The sequence below is a fragment of the Anomaloglossus baeobatrachus genome, chromosome 6 (assembly GCF_048569485.1).
Source record: "Anomaloglossus baeobatrachus isolate aAnoBae1 chromosome 6, aAnoBae1.hap1, whole genome shotgun sequence".
Classification (NCBI taxonomy): Eukaryota; Metazoa; Chordata; class Amphibia; order Anura; family Aromobatidae; genus Anomaloglossus; species Anomaloglossus baeobatrachus.
Window position 1 is genome coordinate 165,119,365 of NC_134358.1, and position 20,490 is coordinate 165,139,854.

At 43.4% G+C, this 20,490-nt stretch overlaps 1 protein-coding gene across 2 annotated transcripts in view; it reads right to left on the minus strand.

The window, feature by feature from the left end:
* Positions 1-20,490, minus strand: part of MIB1 (MIB E3 ubiquitin protein ligase 1) — a 189,467-nt gene that overhangs the window by 43,044 nt on the left and 125,933 nt on the right. For both annotated transcript variants that reach the window (XM_075314461.1, XM_075314462.1), the window contains exon 12: positions 16,430-16,581. In XM_075314461.1, coding sequence (XP_075170576.1) covers positions 16,430-16,581 — 152 coding nt within the window. The remainder of the gene's footprint in view (positions 1-16,429; positions 16,582-20,490) is intronic.

Below are 20,490 nucleotides of genomic sequence, written 5' to 3' on the forward strand. Positions count from 1 at the left end.
ACAATTGCAGTCATCAATAAAGATGGCAAGGACTGCTGACTGCTAGGAGGAGGCAGGTGGAGGTAAGTCACACGGCTAATTAATAATCATGCCGAGAAGCCCAGGCTGCCATCAGCAGATGCATGTGTGGCCCTGACCTGTCACCAGGGCACTGTGCGTACTGTGTGCTACCAGTGTACTGTGCCACTAATACATACTACTTTAGCAGTAGTGTCCTTGTGCTGTGAAATACTAGAGATTTTAACAATTTTGCTTGCATGTTTAATTATCCCATTTTAAGTTTTTATGTGATAGCTTTTATTATTTTTAGAACGAAAAAGCCCATTTTAACTCTTTACTACTTTGCATTGTGTTGTAGGCCTTTTATTCCCCTAAACCTAATATTACATAGCAATGCAGGTATTTGGGCCACATGTAACCCTATTTGTTCTGAATTTATAGTTGTGCAAAGTTTCTCTTTTTTTTCCTTTTCAGCTTCCTCTAGTGACAGGCCTGTGTAGAGTACATACTTCTTTATATACCCATATGGACATACAATGCTATGGAATGTAAAGAAGTATGTATTTTCACCAGGTGCAAACGCCGCCTGCAAGAAAGTGACCTCTTTACGCTGCAATGTTTACTGCACTTACAGCATTGCAGCCAGGTAAATGGCCCGAGCTCAGTATATATGGAATGCTAGGATGGATTATACAGAAACACAAAGTTTCTTCTATTTAATCTGCATCAGTCTATTTTACCACTACACTATAGATCGTATTGTTCTGTGCTATAATTATACATTGCATACTATGTAATAATGATAAATAATCAAATGGTGCATGTGAGAAAATTATATATGTTGTCAGGGTCACCATCGAACACCCATAAGCTAGCTCTACTACAACATAGACATGTATATAACTGTACATACACACACATACAATGCTACACACATATATACATGTGTATATACATACACACACACACACACACACACACACACACACACATACATATATAATATATATATATATATATATATATATATATATATATATATATACACACACACACATTATTTTATATACACATATATTATAATTATATATATATATATATATATATATATATATATATATATATACACACATGTACACACACACATATATACACACAAATATATAAATATGCATACATATAGATATACATATAGATATACACATATACATATATATATATATATATATATACACACATACACATTATATATATATATATATATATATATATATATATATATGTGTGTGTGTGTGTATGTATATGTATATATCTACACACACGCAAACACACAATATATATATATATATATACATACTCACACACATACTCACACATTAAATAGAGAGAAATAAATATTTATATACACACACTATATGTATAAACACACACACGATTAGGCCTGCTTCACAAAACACAGCAGTCTGGGCACACAATGAAGCTCCACATTACTGTCCTTATGCAGACACCACAGCACTGCCGTAGGCCTACACCAGCAGCTACAGAGTTAAACAGACCAAAACAATAGCATTGAGACAAGCAAAACTATAAATGGACATTATGTACCTTTGATGAGACGCAGATGGGCACATCTGACAAAGAATTATTTTGTTAAGCTTAGCGTAAAACAAATTAAACTCAAGTTTCCCTTAAAAGGGGCATAAAGCGTCTCAAAATTCCTTGCCGAGGTTTTTAAAGGAACATGCTCTAGAATGTAATGAATAGTGTTCACTGGTGTCTGCGCTTCCTGTATATTAACTAGTGCAGACATTTCCATCAGCAAGCTTCACAGAGGGACACATGTGCAGGACACAGACATTCAGGTAATGAACCCTCGGCTGGAGGAGCAGGAGTCACTCCAGAATGTCAGATCCATCACTTACATCAGCTGTTCCCTTAAACCCGGTACAGTATGAGCTGTGAGCATGTGCTGACATGGTCGTAACTCAAACATTTCCAACGCCTGACTGACACGGGGAACAGATGCTGACATTATCAAATGCTGCAGTGCTTTTTTTCCATGGCCTTTTCTTGCCCTGATATGGCAAATGCATGAACGTGAATTGCCATCCAAGAGCACACTTGAGCAGCTGGATCTGCAGAAGAGTTCACATATAACTGGTATAAATAGCCACCAGTTTTAGTGGCGACTTTATTGCTCCATTCAGGGAGAGGCAGCACCTGCTCCGTTCCTATTAGGACGGTGTAAGGAATATATTTACATTATCATAGTCACCGCCTGGTAGGAAAGCACCATATGCTGCAGCGAGCTAGTATATTTAGAGCCAGCAATTACTATGTATTGTGTGAGAGTGGGGTCAGCGAGAAGCTCCACTTCAGTCTATTCTTCAGCTCCATGTGCTGCATTCATGCTAAACTACTACACACTATATACTGTACCTAAAGGAGGCGCCCGCATGTTAGTATATAGAACATATATACATGAGATTGTCCCTCCCTGCACTATTACTACTCTGCATTACTATAGGAGGGGGCTGGTAAGGAGCTGCCTGGGTGCAGCACATATATTTCATGTCTGAATACTGCAGTCTCCATATATACAAGCTGTTTCTTTTTTTTTTTTTTTCCCTGCCGCGACCATCAAAGACTATATGTGTCTGCACGTACCGTACATCTCCCACTGCAATGCTTTGCTAAAGCTGGTAAAATGGAACCAAATCACCTCTTCAATGGATTTGGTCCCCTTCAACCAGCTGTAGGATTGCATTGAGGACTACAACTACCAGGACACGCCGGCAGCCAGCACATAATGCAGTGGACGATTACTCAATGGACGGGATTTTTGGGATTCGATAAAATGTGACGTGTGAATAATAAATTGTGTGTGAATTATGCAATAAAGTCTTGTAATAAATCAGCCATACCTCTTATCATTTATTAATAAGTGCATGAAACACACACACACACACACACACACACACACACACACACACGTACAATTTCCCAGTGTGAACAGTCTCTGTTCTATTTAGTTGTACAAGAAACACTCTACATAACACGATAAACAAAATCTTGGCACGTCAGTGCGTGAAACAGGTCATAATCCAATGTCGAGTGGGCTCGTAATATCAACATTGGGCTATTTTACTTATTTCTATGGACATTACTAAAGATATGTTTTAACCCTTTATGATTTGGGTACTTAAGGCTGGGTTCACACACTGCATTTATTATTTATTTTTTAACGTAATTATGGTAAAAATGCACTGGATTAAAACGTTACAAAACCTCTGCAGTTTTACCATGACATGTCGGCAAGTTGATCACAAATATAATGGTTATCATCAATCATTCAGGTATTAATGGCAGCTGAACGCTTCCAGCTAGAAAAGGATTCTGGTCACTTTCTCCAAACACCGCAACACGGCAGCGTCTATAAAGCCGTCACCTGGGGGTTTACCCCAGAAACCAAACACATGAATCCGCCAGGTTAAGGCAAAAATTAATAATACAAGGTTTGAATAAGGAATTAAGGCCGCTTTACACACTGCGATATCCCTAGCAAGCGTACCCGCCCCCATCGTTTGTGTGTCACCGGCAAATTGCTGCCCGTGGAGCACAAAATCGCGGGGACCCGTCACACTACTTACCTGCCTAGCGATGTCACTGTGACCAGTGAGCCGCCTCCTTTCTAAGGGGGCGGTTCGTTCGGCGTCACAGTGATGTCACTAAGCGGCCGCCCAATAGAAACGGAGGGGCAGAGATGAGCAGCCGGAACATCCCGCCCACCTCCTTCCTTCCTCATTGTGGGCAGCCGCAGGTAAGGTGAGGTTCCGCGTTCCTGCGGTGTCACAGCGATGTGTGCTGCCGCAGGAACGACGAACATCGTACCTGCAGCAGCAACGATAATTGGGAACGGACCACCATGTCACCGATTTTGAACGTTTTTGCGACGATTCAAAATCGCTCATAGGTGTCACACACAACGACATCGCTAATGCGGCCGGATGTGCGTCACAAATTCCGTGACCCCAACGACACCGCTTTAGCGATCTTGTAGCGTGTAAAGCGGCCTTTAGGAAACTATTGATGATGGCTCCCCGACAACAAACACACCCATCAGCAACACAATGCAAAAATAAAAACAACAAGTGCACCCAATACGAGAGTAATGACTGATAAATCAGACTTCACCTCGGAAACACTTTAGTTTATCGCCCCAATTACCGATGTGCAGGACTAAATCCTGAAACTGAACTCCAGCAAATGAAGACACACACAAAGCAGTGACCATACTAATTACTGACATCCATTATTACACACCTACAGATGGCAAGAAGGAAAAGTGGCTTCTGTAAATATATGCAGAGAGCGGCCCCACATCAATCATTCATACAATGTCAATAATCCCAGCATTTTCATTAAAAATGGTACATAATTATATATTTCAGGTTTTTTTTATTGTTTTCTATACCCTCCATAGGTCACAGAGCGTTTCCCACATGAATATTAGTATTCAAACACCAGACCTATGTCCTGCACAGTGCTCAGCTCTGGAGGACCCCGAGAATCCACAAAGGCGTAGGCCATGTTCATACATAGTGCAAATACTGCAGTTTTTCTGCTGCATTTTTTTTCCTGCAAAAAAACCTGCATTATGTAACAGATGAAAGCAATGTGATTTGATTTCATTAATGTTCCTGCCCACCGTGTTTAAACATGCTGGGGAGATGGGCATGTTGCTGCGTTTTTTCTCTACTGGCTTTTCTTGGAGGCCTAAAAAACAGTTGCGTTTTAATTACAGCTTTTCTATCCTAAATCTTAATCCAAAACACATCAAATTGAGTGCAAAATGCAGCAAAAACTACACAATCAAAGAAGACTGTTGATGCGTATATTTCTATGGACACCTGCAAGGAAAATGGAAATAAAAAGCAGCAGAAAAACCTGCAGCAGTTACGATACGTGTGAACACCGCCTAATTGGCCTTTGTAGGGGTCATTCACATAGGTTGGATGTGGCACTCATTTACACCAAATCAGGTGACAAGTGGGGTTTCCACTGTCCATATGGTGAGAGACATTATGGCACATATTTTTAGCATACAGCTCAGAAAGCCAAATCATATAACACATAGCATTTCCACACATAAAAGCCGATCAAATGACAAAGGGGATCGTCCGGATCACACATTTATATAATGTATATGGCTACTCTAAATATATATTCACTTCTTGTTTCTTAAGGGAGTATAGCATCTGAAAATGGCCTACTGTATTGGAGATTTTTTTTCTAATTTTCTAATCAATATTTATATTTTACAATAATTCTTAAATGTTGCCATTTTCACTGCAGTCACTAAGCCCAAAAATAAGCTTGTGTTCTGCAGAAATCACTTCAGTCCCTGTACTGTATATAAGCAGAAGTCTCCATAAACACAGAATCCACCTCTGACATTAGGGGATGGCCGCGGCTTCCCAACCTCTCCGTACAGTGACCTCTGCACAGGTCAGAGCCGTCTACAGCCGCCAGTTCTCTGTAAAGCAGATGTCTAAACTACAGGGCAGAAAAAATCCACAGCACAGAAATATAAATGTTTCCGTTCTTGACTAAGAAAATAAAAATCTAGGTGACCGATTTCCTTTAACCCCTTCACCCCACGAGCCTCTTTTAACCTTCCGGATCATTTTTCCAATTCTAACCTGCTGGAAGCTACACCCCTCACGTCATCTATCTAGCTGTTGGGTGATCACCTTGAACCGCAGGTGGTCACAGAATTTTGCAACATTGAGCAATGAAAATAGGAGATCCACTGCTTCCCACATAAATGTTACTTTAGCCCCAAATTTTGCATTTTCACAAGGATAACGGGAAAAACTTGACAGCACAAATTAGCAAGCAGTTTCAGCTGAGTACATCGATACCCCATATGTGGTGGAAAACTACTGTTTGGGAGCACGGCAGGGCTCGGAAGAAGCACCATTTGAATTTGGGAGCACAAAATCAGCAGGAATAGATAGACACCAGAGCCTCTGATGTGCCTAATTAGTGGAAACCCCCCCACAAGTGCCCCCATTTTGGAAACTTTACCCCTCAAAGATTTTATCTGGATGGTTGGTGAACACCCAGATGCTTCACAGAATTTTAGTACATTGAATCATGAAAATGAAAAAAAAAAAAACACATTTTTATCACAAATGTTTCTTTTGCCCAAAATTTTTCAGTTTCACAAAAGTTACAGGAAAAAATGTACTATATAATGTGTTGCATAAATTCTCGTGAGTACACACGGATACGTCATATGTGGTGGAAAACTATTTCTGAGGCACAGTACAAAGCTAGGAAGGGAAGAGCAGCCATATTGGAGCTCAGAGTTTGCTGAAATGATTTGGATTGCATTTCGCAATGGCAGAGCCCATGACATGCCAGAAAAGCAGAAACCCCCTATAAGTCATACCATTTTACAAACTCAACCCCTTACTGAATTCATCTAGGGGTGCAGTGGTCATTTGATGCCATAGCTGTGTCACAGAATTATATACCAATGTGCAAGGAAGAAAATTAATAATTACATTTTTCCCACGAAAAATTACATTTTCACATGAGGAAATGGGTAAAAATAAGCCTAAAATGTGTCAATTTCTACTGAACGTGGCAATACCCACATGTGGCTGTACAGTACTGCTTAGGCCGGGGCCACAAGGGGCACTAGTGTGATGCTCACATGACACTCATCTCACGCTGGCAGCACAGCTGGAGCCGAGTGTCATGCGAGTGTCCCTGCAACTGCGGTCCGACTGTGTGAGCAGACCACAGCTGCCGGGGGCGGGCCGGCTCTGAGGAGGGGCGGGCTGGCACAGAGGAGGAGAGGGAGGGATTTCTCTCCTTCTCTCCTCCGTAGCTGGCTATTGCGATTCTCGCTCTGCACGCGTGGTATACCGGAGTACCGCGAGTGCAGTGCAATTTTTCTCTCTCCCCATTCACTTGAATGGGTGCGAGAGACATGAGTCTCACATTACAGTTGCAGCATGCTGCAATTGTTTTCTCGGTCCGATTAGGGCTGAGAAAATAATCTCTCATGGGTGCTGACACACAGGCTAGAATTGGTCCGAGTGGAATGTGATGTTTTATCAGACTCCACTCGCACCGATTTTCTCGCTGTGTGGCTTAGACCTTAGAGACACTGTGAGACTCAGGAGGGAAGGAGCGGCATTTGACTCTTGGAGCAAAGATTTTCCTAAAATAGTTTTCAGACTCCATATACAGAACAAGGCAGTGCCAGAAAAGCAGAATCCCCCCAAGTGACCTTATTTTAGAAATTACACCCGTCTGGGATTTACTTAAAAGTGTAGTGATGATTTAGACTCCATGGGTATTTTCCAGAAACTGTAGTGCCTATTACATTGCAGTGCCCGTACATAGTGCCCAGTTTGTGCTTCTGGAGATCTGCATAAATTAAGTGGGCTCTCCTCATTACAATAATGCCAAACATGAACGTTAAATGTGGCTTAGGCACTCTGCAGGGTTCAGAAAGAGGGGGGCATTTGGCTGGGTTTTGTTTTTTTGGGGGAGCCATAGCACTTTTCCAGAGCCTTTATGTAATCAGTAACAAGAAAACTCCCTATATTTACATTGATAGATAACACACCTAGGATATTTTGATTTGTGGACTGAGTTATAGTTTTTATTGGGAAAATTTTACATAAAATTTCTTACATTTATCCCGTGGTCTACACTGAGCTCTTACATCAATGTTTACATCTAAAGGTGCGCTCACTTGAGAGAGCATCGGGCTGATTATGTTACCGTAATATCACTTGGATCAAACTCTGCCCGGCTGAGATCCGCGTATCATGTTATTTTGCTCAGATTCTCTCGCATGAGAGAACAGAACAGGTGAGGAGAAGATGGAGATGTTAATTTTTCTATCTTCTCCACTGTCTGCATTGGCAGTAATTGGACTGTACTCAAATGGCATTCAAGTGCAGTCTGATGATTGACACGCACCCATAGACTTGTATGGATAGGTCTGATCCAAATACCACTGGCAGAATGCTGTGATTGTTTCTAGTGCCAAATCAGCATAAGAAACAAATCGCAGATCTTCACTGCATCATTAGTATAACACTGGTCCGAGTGGTATCAGATAAAACATCACCCATGTGAACAAGCCCTAAATCTCTAAAAGATGTGAGTCAGATGACACCCATAACGGATCCATTCACTACAATGAGGCAGCAGGGTTACTCCAGACTCTGTTTGGCCTCTGTTCAACAGGGTCTGTCTTTCCAGAAGTGCAGAAAACTGTGGTTGACTGAGTTGTTATGCACCACTGAAAAGACTGACACCACCAGATCATGGGTAGACATAGTCCAAGGTGACTCCCTCTGCCTCATTATAGGGAATCTTCAGTCAGGGGTTCTGTCTGAATCACATATTTCAGAAATTTACATGTAATCGCCGATATAAGTGCTCACCATAAAGCGCAGGATAAATGTGAGCCGCACCTCACTGTGATCTTTGGGAGGAGGAATGAACAAATCAACAGCAAGTCAAAAATTGCTGTTATTTTTTACTCCATTCAGCATGCAGTGTAAGTGATTAGGCGGCTTTATTCTTTGGGTCAGTGCAATTATAATTCCAGATTTATATATTTTTTTTAGGTTTGGCTACTATCACACATTAAAAAACGCTTTTATAAAAAAAATAAAAAATAAATAAAAAAGAATTGCACCACTTTCTTGTGGGATGAGTTGACGTTTTTATTGGTACCATCTTCAGGTATATAACATTTTTTGATTGCTTTTTATTCTGATTTTTGGGAGGCACTATGAACATGCACCAGCAATTCAGAAGGTTGTTTGTTTTTTGTTTTGTTTTTTTTTACACACCATGCACTGTGTGGTAAAGTTGATAAGACACAGCTTTATTCTTTGGTCAGTAGGAATACAGCAATTCAACATTTATATAATTTTTTTTATGTTTACGCACTTTTATAAATAAATATAATTTTATAGAATAAAATAATTGTTTTTGCATTACTGTATTCTAAGAGCTATAGCATTTTTATTTTTGTGCTGATGGAGCTGAATAGGGGCTTGTTTTTTGCAGGACAAGATGATGTTTTCTGTGATACTATTTTTATTTACATGCAACTTTTTGATCACGTTTTAGTCCACTTTTTTTACCGATAGGATGAAAAAGGATTTTTTTTTGCCACATTTGTTATTTTTACGGTGTTCACTGAAACGGTTAAGTAGTGAGACAGTTTTCTATGTCAGGTCGTTCCACACAGGGCTATACTAAATATGTATACTTTTTTGCTTATTTTTTATTTTACATAAATGCATGTATTAATTGGTATGATATTTGCTTTTTATTTTTTGTTCTTTATTTTGTGATTTTTAAAAAAAAATATATATCTTATTTTTTTCTTCACTTTCTTTACTTAGTTCCTATAGGACATTAACTTTTATTATGCTGATATAATGTACTGCAACGCACAAGCATTGCAATACATTACACCTGTCAGTGTGACACTGACAGAACCCCTGTTAGACCATGCTCCTGTCATGGTTTAACAGCCCAGAATAGCTGGCAGTCCCGGAGGTTGTCATCTATGGGTTGCAATGGCAACAACTGTACCCCCATGATCACGTGGCAGGGGTCCCGATAGAGGTTGGGCAGGGAGCGCACTCCCTCTCTCAGCCTCCTAAATACTGCAATCGCTATTCATGATGGCATTTCGGTGGCTATACAGCCAAGGGCTACACGGGCTCTGTCCCTGGCTGTGAAGCCGGATCTGGTAACACTTATGTCAAGTGACAAAAATGTGGGCATAGCTCCTGTGTCCCGTGCGATCACCCTGACTTACCTATAAGTCATCTGTAAGTAACCCCTATCCGAAAATGAGGTATGTCAAATGTCGTGGACAAGTTAAACCGAATAGGGTTTTCTCAGGATATACCAAGAAAGGTAATGCCTAAAATGAAGGGACTCCAGTAAATTGATGTGGCCTATTAAGAGGTTTTTCTGTTTAGGGAAACTCTGATCAAGGAAAGCTCCATTCACTTGAATAGGACTGTTAAGCGGGCTTTACACGCTGCGATATCTGTACCGATATCGCTAGCGTGGGTTCCCGCCCCCATCTGTTGTGCGACACGGGCAAATTGCTGCCCGTGCCGCACAACATCGCCCAGACCCGTCACACTACTTACCTGCCCGGCGACGTCGCAGTGACCGGCGAACCGCCTCCTTTCTAAGGGGGCGGTTCGTTCAGCGTCACAGCTGCGTCACTGAACCGCCGCCCAATAGAAGCGGAGGGGCGGAGATGAGCGGGACGTAACATCCTGCCCACCTCCTTCCTTCCGCATAGCGGCCGGGAGGCAGGTAAGGAGAGGTTCCTCGTTCCTGCGGTGTCACACGGAGCGATGTGTGCTGCCGCACGAACGAGGAACAACTTCGTTACTGCTGCAGTAACGATATTTGAGAATGGACCCCCATGTCACCGATGAGCGATTTTGCACGTTTTTGCGACGATGCAAAATCGCTCATAGGTGTCACACGCAAAGACATCGCTAATGCGGCCCGATGTGCATCACCAATTCCGTGACCCCAACGACTTTGCATTAGCGATGTCGTAGCGTGTAAAGCCCCCTTTACGCTATGTGTCCACGGGACAATGTATCCGCGGATTTTGCCGCAGATTTGTCCGCAGCTGCTCCCCGGAATCTGCAGCTATCCATTGCTGCGGAATTCGAGCATTTTTGTTGCGGTAAACCTGCGGTACAAGTGCAGGAAATACATGCGGAAGTCCCAGCCTCTATCTCTATAGTGGAGAGGCGGGACGGGACATTCGCAGATATTTCTGCAGGAATAATTGACATGCAGTTATGTGCGGCTCCAGGAAATTCGCAGCATTTTCCGCAGTCGCAAATACCACAGCATTTATACAGCACTCCCCAAATCCCATAGGATAACATGGTGAGTGTCTGTACTTGCGTAAACCTGCGGATTTATCTGGAAAATGCAGATAAATCCGCGGGTTTTCCGCGGCAAAATCCACGGGTACGTTGTCCCGTGAGCACATAGCCTTCCACACTCAGCACGTGATTAGTGCCTGGGCTTTATAAGAGGGTAGCTAAACCCCCTAAGTTTAAAGGGAACCTGTCACCAGATTTGGGGCCTATAAGCTGCGGCCACCACCACCAGTGGGCTCTTATATACTGCATTCTAACATGCTGTATATAAGAGCCCAGGCTGCTGTGTAGAGCGTAAAAATGACTTTATAATACTCACCTAAATGGTCACTGCGGTACAGATGGGTGAAATGAGAGTCTCTGTTCTCTGGGTGCAGCGCCTCCTCTTTCGGTCATCTTTATACTTCGTCCGTCCTCGCGTCCTACGTCATGCACACAGGCTGGCATTCAGGTCCTGCGCAGGCGCTCTTTGACCTGCCCTGAGCAAGAGGCGTCAAACACCCAGGCTTCAGAATGAGGATAAAGGTGGCCGAAAGAAGAGGCGCCGCACCCAGAGAACTGAGACACCCAATTTGACCCATCTGCACCGCAGCGACCGTTTAGGTATTAAAGTGATTTTTATGTTATACCCCCGGCCTGGGCTCTTATATACAGCATGTCAGAATGCTGTATATAAGAGCCCGGTGGTGGTGGCCGCAGCTTATAGTCACCAAATCTGCTGACAGGTTCCCTTTAAAGAATTGGTGCGAGTTCTACAGGTTGGACGTGTACAATCAGACATTGATGGCAGATCTGAACTATACTTAATCACTGCATAACATTTAGGCTAATTTCCCACAAATCAGCTTTAGGTAAGTATCTGAAACGGTTTACTTTTCCTGAGCAACAATCGCAGCGTTTTATAGTTCCAGCAAAGTGGATCGGATTTATAGAAATCTCCTGCCCCCTGTCCTTGTTTTTCACTCCGTGAAAACCACAACGTGTCAATTTCTGTTACATGTAAGCTCAGTATTGTGTGTGAATTTTCCCTATAAAATTGAATTAGATGTGGAAAATCCAGCTAAAAAAGTGTTCTCAGTGCGTTTCTGCTACAGAACGGGACTGAAAACTAATGCAATCTGCAGATTACTGTAGCAGACTTTTGTCAAAACCAAATACCAAAAATGATCAAAAACAAACTAGCTTTATTAGAAGGGATTCTGTCATGTTAAAAACACTATTGCAGATATATGGTTCATCTGCAGGTTAATAGTGTACTGATCGACAACAGAGCCCTCAGTGTATCAGATACACCAAGGCGTCTGCTGTCAGTCAGTGCTGGGGCGTGGTTATAGCCACCGCTCACTATGTACTGAACGGTGACTGAAGCTGTTGTAGCCACGCCTCTATGACTGAGAGGCCGGAGTCACACAAGCATATGAATTGTATGAATTGGAAGAGTGCAATGTGAGGAAATCTTGCATTGCACTCTGACCAATGTTATTCAATGAAGCATGTCAGATCTGCAATTTTTTTCTCATGCCGAAACTATATAGAAAAAAAAAAAAAAAATTGCAGCACGCTGCTACCGTCAGCACAGCTCAGCTCACTTGCACCCATACAAGTCTATGGGGGAGTGTGAAACATCACACTGCACTGATAACATCCGAGGGCGGTGCGATATCTGCAGAGACAGGCTATGGAGAAGATGGAGAAATTAATCTCTCCTCACCTGTGGTTGGATTCTCACATAGGAGAGAATCACAGTACAGCGAGTGACACTCGGCTCACGCTCGCACCAGAGCTTGAGCCGTGTCATCGGCATATCACATTGGACGCGAAAGCCAGAGGCTGCAGTGAGGAATAAAGTTTATTTCCTCCTCGTAGCCAGGCTCAACCGCACGGCTTCAGAACACTATTAACCTGCAGATTAACCCCATGCCTTCAGGGCAATAGCATTTTTTGACATGACAGATTCTCTTTAATACATGACATAAAGGACAAAAACTGCAGCATTTAAAATGTGGTAAAAACACACAAAAACACAATCGGAACTGGTCATGTGAAAATACGCTATTAACCTGCAGATATAGGGTTAATCTCCCCTGAACTTGCCCGATGCCTGCACTTAAAATCCCGCTCCTGGGAGGAAATTAACTTTATTACCCCTTGGCAGCATTCAGATTTTTGTCATAGAGGTGGCCAACGGGGCGGGTTCAGTCACCGCTCCGGGTATAGTGAGAGGCGGCTGTAACCGCGCCCCCCCCCCCATACGGACAGACAGCTGCTCAGCATTAGAACCTGCTGTCAGTCAGTGCTGGGGTGCGGTTACAGCAGCCTCTCACTATACCCAGAACGGTGACAGAATCAGTGCCAATGTCCCCCAACCCTATGGCTGAAGTCCGAATGCTATAACGCTGCAGTGGGGAAATAAAGTTAATTTCCTCCCGGCAGCGGGATGTGAAGGTGCCAGGCAGGGTCAGAATGCTATTACCTTACAGATTAACCCTATGTATGCAGGTTATTAGCGTTTTTTCAAGTGACAAGTTCCCTTTAACACACAAATAAGTAAATAAAACATTTTAACCTCTCATGCCATCAATCTGGCTACTGAAGTTGCCACACATATATAGTACATCCCTCACATTTTTATAGATTTTTTTTTTTAGATCTTTTCATGAGACAATAGTGAAGATATGACATTTTGATACAATGTAAAGTAGTCAACAGTGTAAGGCTAAGTTCACACTTCCGTTGTTTTGTATCAGTCACATGCGTCGCTTGACGCATGTGGCTGATGCGCTGTACAACGCTGTACAATGGATGACAAAGAACAGAATTCTTTGTCGGATTCCGTTGTGTGTGGGGGGGCGGAGTTCGGGGGGGGGGGGGACCGAGCGGGGCCGTGGCACTGAGGACGTCAGTGCCGCAGTGACTGCAGGACATGTGCGGAGTGCGGGAGGGGGTGGGGCCGAGCGGGGAAGTGTCGGCCTCCCTGCACACGTAACCAGACTAAATATCGGGTAACAGCAAAGCACCCGATGTTTCCCTTGATTACCCGATATTTACCTTGGTTACGGGCCTACACCACTTAGCGCTGGCTCCTTGCACCGTAACCAGGGTAAATATCGGGTAACCAACCAAAGCTGGTGACGTGTGCAGGGAGCCAGAGCGCATGCGCAGCGAAATCCGACGGATCGCGCTGCTCAAAAAACGTTACAGGCTGCATTCCTCTCGCCCGGCGGTCAGTCGTTCCACGACTGATCAGTCGGGCGGAGGGTGCAACGCAGCATCATCAGTCACAATCCGCTGCTCATACAAGTCTATGGGAGCAACGGAATCCGCTAAACGGATTCCGTTGTTTACAAGAGCAGCGGATTGTGACTGATACATTTTAGCGGAAATGTGAACTTAGCCTAAATTTGTTGTGTCCTGTAAATAACAACACACAGCCATTAATGTCAAAACTGCTGGCAACAAAAGTGAGTACACCCCTTAGTGAAAATGGAAAAATTGTACGCATTTCCATCCCTGGTGTCATGTGACTGTGTTACAAGGTCTCAGGCATGAATGGGGAGTAGGCATATTAAAGTTGGCGTTATCGCCCACACACTCTCTCATACTGGTCACTGGAAGTTCAACACGGCTCCTCATGGCAAAGAATTCTCTGAGGATATGAAAAAAAAATTGTTACTTTGCATAAAGATTGCCGAGGCTATAAGAAGATTACCAACACCCTGGCACTGAGCTGCAGCACGGTGGCCAAAACCATAGAGCAGTTTAACAGAACAGACCTCACCATGGTCAACCAAAGAAGATGAATGCACATGCTCAGCGTCATACCTAGAGGCTTTCTTTTCATAATAGCATTGCTGCAGGGGTAAAGGGGTGGGGGGGTCAGCCTGTCAGTGCTCAGACCATACGCTGCACACTGCATCAAATTATTCTGCATGGCTGTCGTCCCAGAAGGAAGCCTCTTCTAAAGAAAGCCTGCACACAGTTTCCTGAAGACAAGCAGACTAAGGACATGGATTACTGGAAGTCCTGTATTCCATGTCATGAGACCAAGATAAACTTATTTGGCTCAGATAGTGCCAAGTGTGTGTTGCGGCAACCAGGTGAGGAGTACAAAGACGTGAGTCTTGCCTACAGTCAAGCATGGTGGAGGGAGTGTCATTGTTTGGCACTGCATGACTGCTGTCTGCTCTGGGGAGGTATAGCTCAGTGAGGGAACCAAGAATGCTAAGATGTACAGTGACATACTGAAGCAGAGCATGATCCCCTTCTTTTGAAAACTGGCAGGAAGGGCACTATTCCAACATGATAACGACCCCAAACACACCTCCAAGACGACCACTGTTTTGCTAAAGAAACTGAGGATAAAGGTGCTGGACTGGCCAAGCATGTCTCCAGACCTAAACCCTATGGAGCATCTGTAGGGCCTCCTCAAATGGAAGTTTGAGGAGCAGCAGGTCTCTAACATCCACCAGCTCCATGATGCAGTCATTGAGGAGTAGAAGAGGATTCCAGTGGCTCCTGTGAAGCTCTAGTAAACTCCATGGCCTACAGCATTAAATCAGTACTTGAAAATAATGGTAGCCACGCAAAATATTGAGATTTTGGGCACAATTTGGCCATTTTCCCTTAGGGGTGTACTCACTTTTGTTGCCAGCGGTTTAGACATTAATAGCTGTGTGATCAGTTGTTTCAAGGGCAGACCAAATGTACACTTTTATACAAGCTGCACACTGACTACTTTACATTGTATCAAAGTGTCATAACTTCAGTGTTGTCCCATGAAAAGATAATACAAAATGTACAAAACAATGTAAGGGTGTACTCACTTTTGTGATATACAGTACCTCATGTCTTATAAGGCAATTTGCCAGTAAGATCAACCTTCCTAAACAGTCCATATGGTCATGTAGGTCATAAGAAGCTGAGTAAAATGATAACTTGATATCTGCATTCCAATTTTACACATAAATCAACTTTTTATATATGTGAATAAGCAGTTAAGATCTATGGTCCGGATAGAGATCTCCCTGAGAATCTACCTCCAGAGCTTATTTTTAATAAAAGGAGTTACCAAAGTGAGACATGTAATGACTGACTATCTGCTCTCAATCACACACACACTCTGCAGGGAGATCAGAACTAACCAAAATACAAGGCAATGCATGTTATGGGATGAGCCATTTAAAATTCCTTGTAGAGTTTTGTTTTTTTCCCAATTTTAAATTGTACTCAACAATCCTATTGTGCCTTCGCTGTTTTACTTTACACTATTCTATCCCAGTAAAAAACCTAAATGACAATAGGACAATTGAATTTAGAAGTAAATGCAAAAGCTTTATAAATCTCTATCTTCTGCTCTTGCCCTGTATCCACCATGAGCCATATCACTACAGACATCATCCTTGTACCAGGTGCATTAAATGATATGAAAAGAAGTACGTCTGGGACGTTACCTGGGATTTCCTCTCAGCGCGGCATGATGAAGGGCATTAAATCCATTGTTATTTGTAATTGTGACATCGGCTGCGGCTTCTAACAACACAGCCAAAATATCATCCCGCTTTTTGCTGATGGCGTCATGCAGAGGAGTATCACCTTCTGAATCCTATAAACCAAATAACACCATTTTATGAGCTGGACTAGTACCTGGACTAGTACAAATTTCTGATATCTGAAGTGTTTGTGACATGGAGAAGATAAACAGACCTGTCCGGTGATCAATACAAAATAGGATGGATTAAGAAAAATAACACATAGTATAATGCTAGAATAACACTTGAAATACAGATTCACAAAAGGTAGTGTATCAATTATTTAACCTCTAAACCTACCTCAATTAGTATACATAAAAACATTTTTATTTAAATTTATTAAAATACTAAACATTCCACCTGTGAAAAATAACACAAAAAAAATCCCAGGACCATGGGACCGCCACATTAGTTCCTATCAAGGGAACAAAAACTGTTAGTTACTCAGCATATTAAATAAACAATACTGCTAAAGGGATAATGCCTCGATGACCCTCAATCTCCCTTTCCTCTGCCTGCCAATGGAGATATACGGTAACTTACGTCACACGCACCCTAAAGGTAAAAAGGTGCCCCCATTCCTCAGCGGCTTTCCCTCCTGTGATATCCCTGATCTCCCTTCTTGTCGGGTAGAACTTATAGGATTATATCATTAAATAGTAGAGAAAGAAAGAAGAAACAATCACTTATCTGAGATATATTCGGGTCAAAGGTCCCTTAGCAGTATTTTTTCTCTTGAGTGAAGATATCCAGGCTCTCCATGGTCCTCAACCCATAAGCATAAAATAACAGAGCCTCGACACGTTTCTTCCCATTTAATTAATTGAGCTTCATCAGGAGACAGTATTAATAAGTTGGCACAATCGCCAAGGGCTGTCAGAGGGCTACTCATTCAGCAGCACACATCTCCCCACACCGATGTATATCATAGATGCTCTCAGGATGGCGGTATATTATGAGCAGGATGGGGGTATATTATGAGCAGGATGGGGGTGTATATGAGCAGGATGGGGGTGTATATGAGCAGGATGGGGGTGTATATGAGCAGGATGGGGGTGTATATGAGCAGGATGGGGGTGTATTATCAGCAGGATGGGGGTGTATTAGCAGGATGGGGGTGTATTATCAGCAGGATGGGGGTGTATTATCAGCAGGATGGGGGTGTATTATCAGCAGGATGGGGGTGTATTATCAGCAGGATGGGGGTATATGAGCAGGATGGGGGTATACAGCAGGTTGGATGGGGGGGTAAATAGCAGGTTGGATGGGGATATATAGCAGGATGCGGCCATATGCCAGTATATACCAGGATGCGGCCATATGCCAGGATGACGGTATATAGCAGGATAGGGGCTATACCAGGATGAGGGACATATACTGTATATACAAGGCAGGAGGATCATTACCAGGCTGGGGTACCTTAGTAGAGAATTTGGGGATATTACCCCCATAACAGTGTCAGCAGCAGATCCTCTCCCCATAACAGTGTGTCATGACCAAATTTTTTGCTTAAAATATTATTTTCCTATTTTCCTCCTCTAAAACCAGGGTGCGTCTTATGGTCCGATGCGTCTTATAGTCTGAAAAATATGGTATATATATTTTTTTTTTTTTAACATTTTTTCCAACAAAATTGTTGCTTTACCCCAAACTTTATATTTTCAGGGTTACAGGAAAAAAGGCACCATACAATTTGTCTTGCACATGTCAATACCTCATATGTGGTACGCCCATACCCTATATGTAGTCGAAAACTACTTTTGTGGCACATTACAAAGCTCAGAAAGGTAGGTGCGCCATATTGGACTTCAGATTTTGCAGTGCCATGTGACATTGGCGGAGCACTTGAGGTATGAAAATAGCAAACATCCCCCCTCTATAAGTGACCACATCTTACAAACTACACCCCTCAATGAATTCATCTAGGGGTGCAGTTATCATATTGGCACGACTGGTGTGTCACAGAATATTATACCATTGGGCAATAAAGAAAAACTAATATTTTTACCACAAAAATTTTGTTTTAGCCCAAAATTTTACATTTTTCATACAGGGAAAGGAGTAAAAGTGGCACCAAAATTTGACAATTTCTGCTGAACTTGGCAATACCTCATATGTGGCAGCACAGACTGCTCAGCCATACAGCAATATTCAGGAGGAGGGAGCGCTGACTCTTGAAAGTTCAAAGTTTTATACAATAGTTTGTGGACTCCATATACAGAGAGCCCCTCAGTTCCAGAAGAGCAGAATCTCCCCACCCCCACTCCCACCCCCAGGTTTCCAGAAGCAAGCAGCAATGGCTTATGCTGAGTGAAAACAGCTAATTGCCATTGTAGTGCCCAGTACCTTGTCATACCCCAGCACACGTTGTTGTGCCCGGTAAATTGAGCCCAGCTCGTACTCCTGGAGACACATACCCCATAAATTAAGCGAGCCTCCTCACTACAGAAATGCAAAACATGTGGACGCTACATATGCTAGGTGCATTGTGGGGTTCAGAAGGTCAGAAGGGAGAGGAGCATCTCGATTTGGAAGCACAGATTTTAATTTTTTTTTTCTTTTCTTCAGACGGTGGGGGAGCCATAGCGCTTTTCCAGAGCCTTTGTGCTACCAGTAACGTGGAAGCCAACTATATTTCCATTTACAGATGGATTTGGGAGTGCAGAATTAGGTGGGTTTATTGATGAGAATGAAGCCTTAGCGCTTTCCCTTTATGTTATCCATCAGGAGAAAACTCCCACATTTCCACTGACAGATGACGGATCAGATTGGAGACTTGTTTTCTTTGTGGAATTGAGCAGAAGCTTTTATTGTGCACATTTTACATAAAATTTTGGACACATTTATCCTGTTCTCTATGCTGAGCTCTTACATTGGGGTTTCCATGTAAATCTCTGAATAATGAAATTCAGATGATCCCCCCCCCCCAAGGGATCAATTAAGTATAAGGCTAGGTTCACATTTCCGTTGTTTTCCATCAGTCATATGCATTGCTTGACGCTTGGGACTGATGCGTTGTACAACGGATGACAAGAATAGAATTCATTGTTGGACTCCGTTGTAAAAGAGAGAGCTTTCAGCTGATCGCTCACAGCAGCCGGCCGCCGGGTGATCAGCCGATCGTTCACAAAAGCGGGCCGCCGGGTGATCAGCTGATCGCTCACAGCAGCCACCCGCCGGGTGATCAGCTGATCGTTCGGCCGCCGAGAATGTGTGTGGGGGGCGGAGTGCAGGGTGGGTGGAGCCGAGCAGGGCCATGGCGCTGAGGACGTCAGTGCCGGGGACAGAATGGCCTGGAACAAGTGGGTGTGTGTGTGTGTGTGTGTGTGTGTGTGTGTGTGTACACGCACGTGTACACACATGCCGAGTGCGGGGGGAGGGGGCGAATCCGAGCGGGAAAGTGTCGGGCTCCCTGCACACGTAGCTAGGGTAAATATCGGGTAACTAAGCAAAGCACTTTGCCTGGTTACCTGATATTTACCTTGGTTACCAGCGTGCGCTGCTTAGCGCTGACTCCTTGCACACGTAGCCAGGGTAAATATCAGGTAACTAAGCAAAGCGCATTGCTTAGTAACCCGATGTGTACCTTGGTTACGTGTGCAGGGAGCCAGAGAGCAAGCGCAGCGAAATCCTACGGACTGCGCTGCTCAAAAAAACGTTACAAGCTGCATTCCTGCTACCCGACGGTCAGTCGTTCCACGGTGTAAGGTGGAGGATGCAACGCAGCATCATCAGTAACAATCCGCCGCTCATTCAAGTCTATGGGAACAGCGGAATCCGCCAAATGGTTTACCAGAGCCGTGGATTGTGACTGATACAAATTGACGGAAATGTGAACCTAGCCTAATGCAGCAGAGTTATTCTAGACTCAGTCTGGCCTCTGTTCAGCATTGTCCTTTTCAGAAGTCTAGTCCCGAGGGAGTTTGTTCCCTTAGCTAGTCGGCCCACATAGCATGGTAGCACGCCCCTGTGGGCAAACTAAC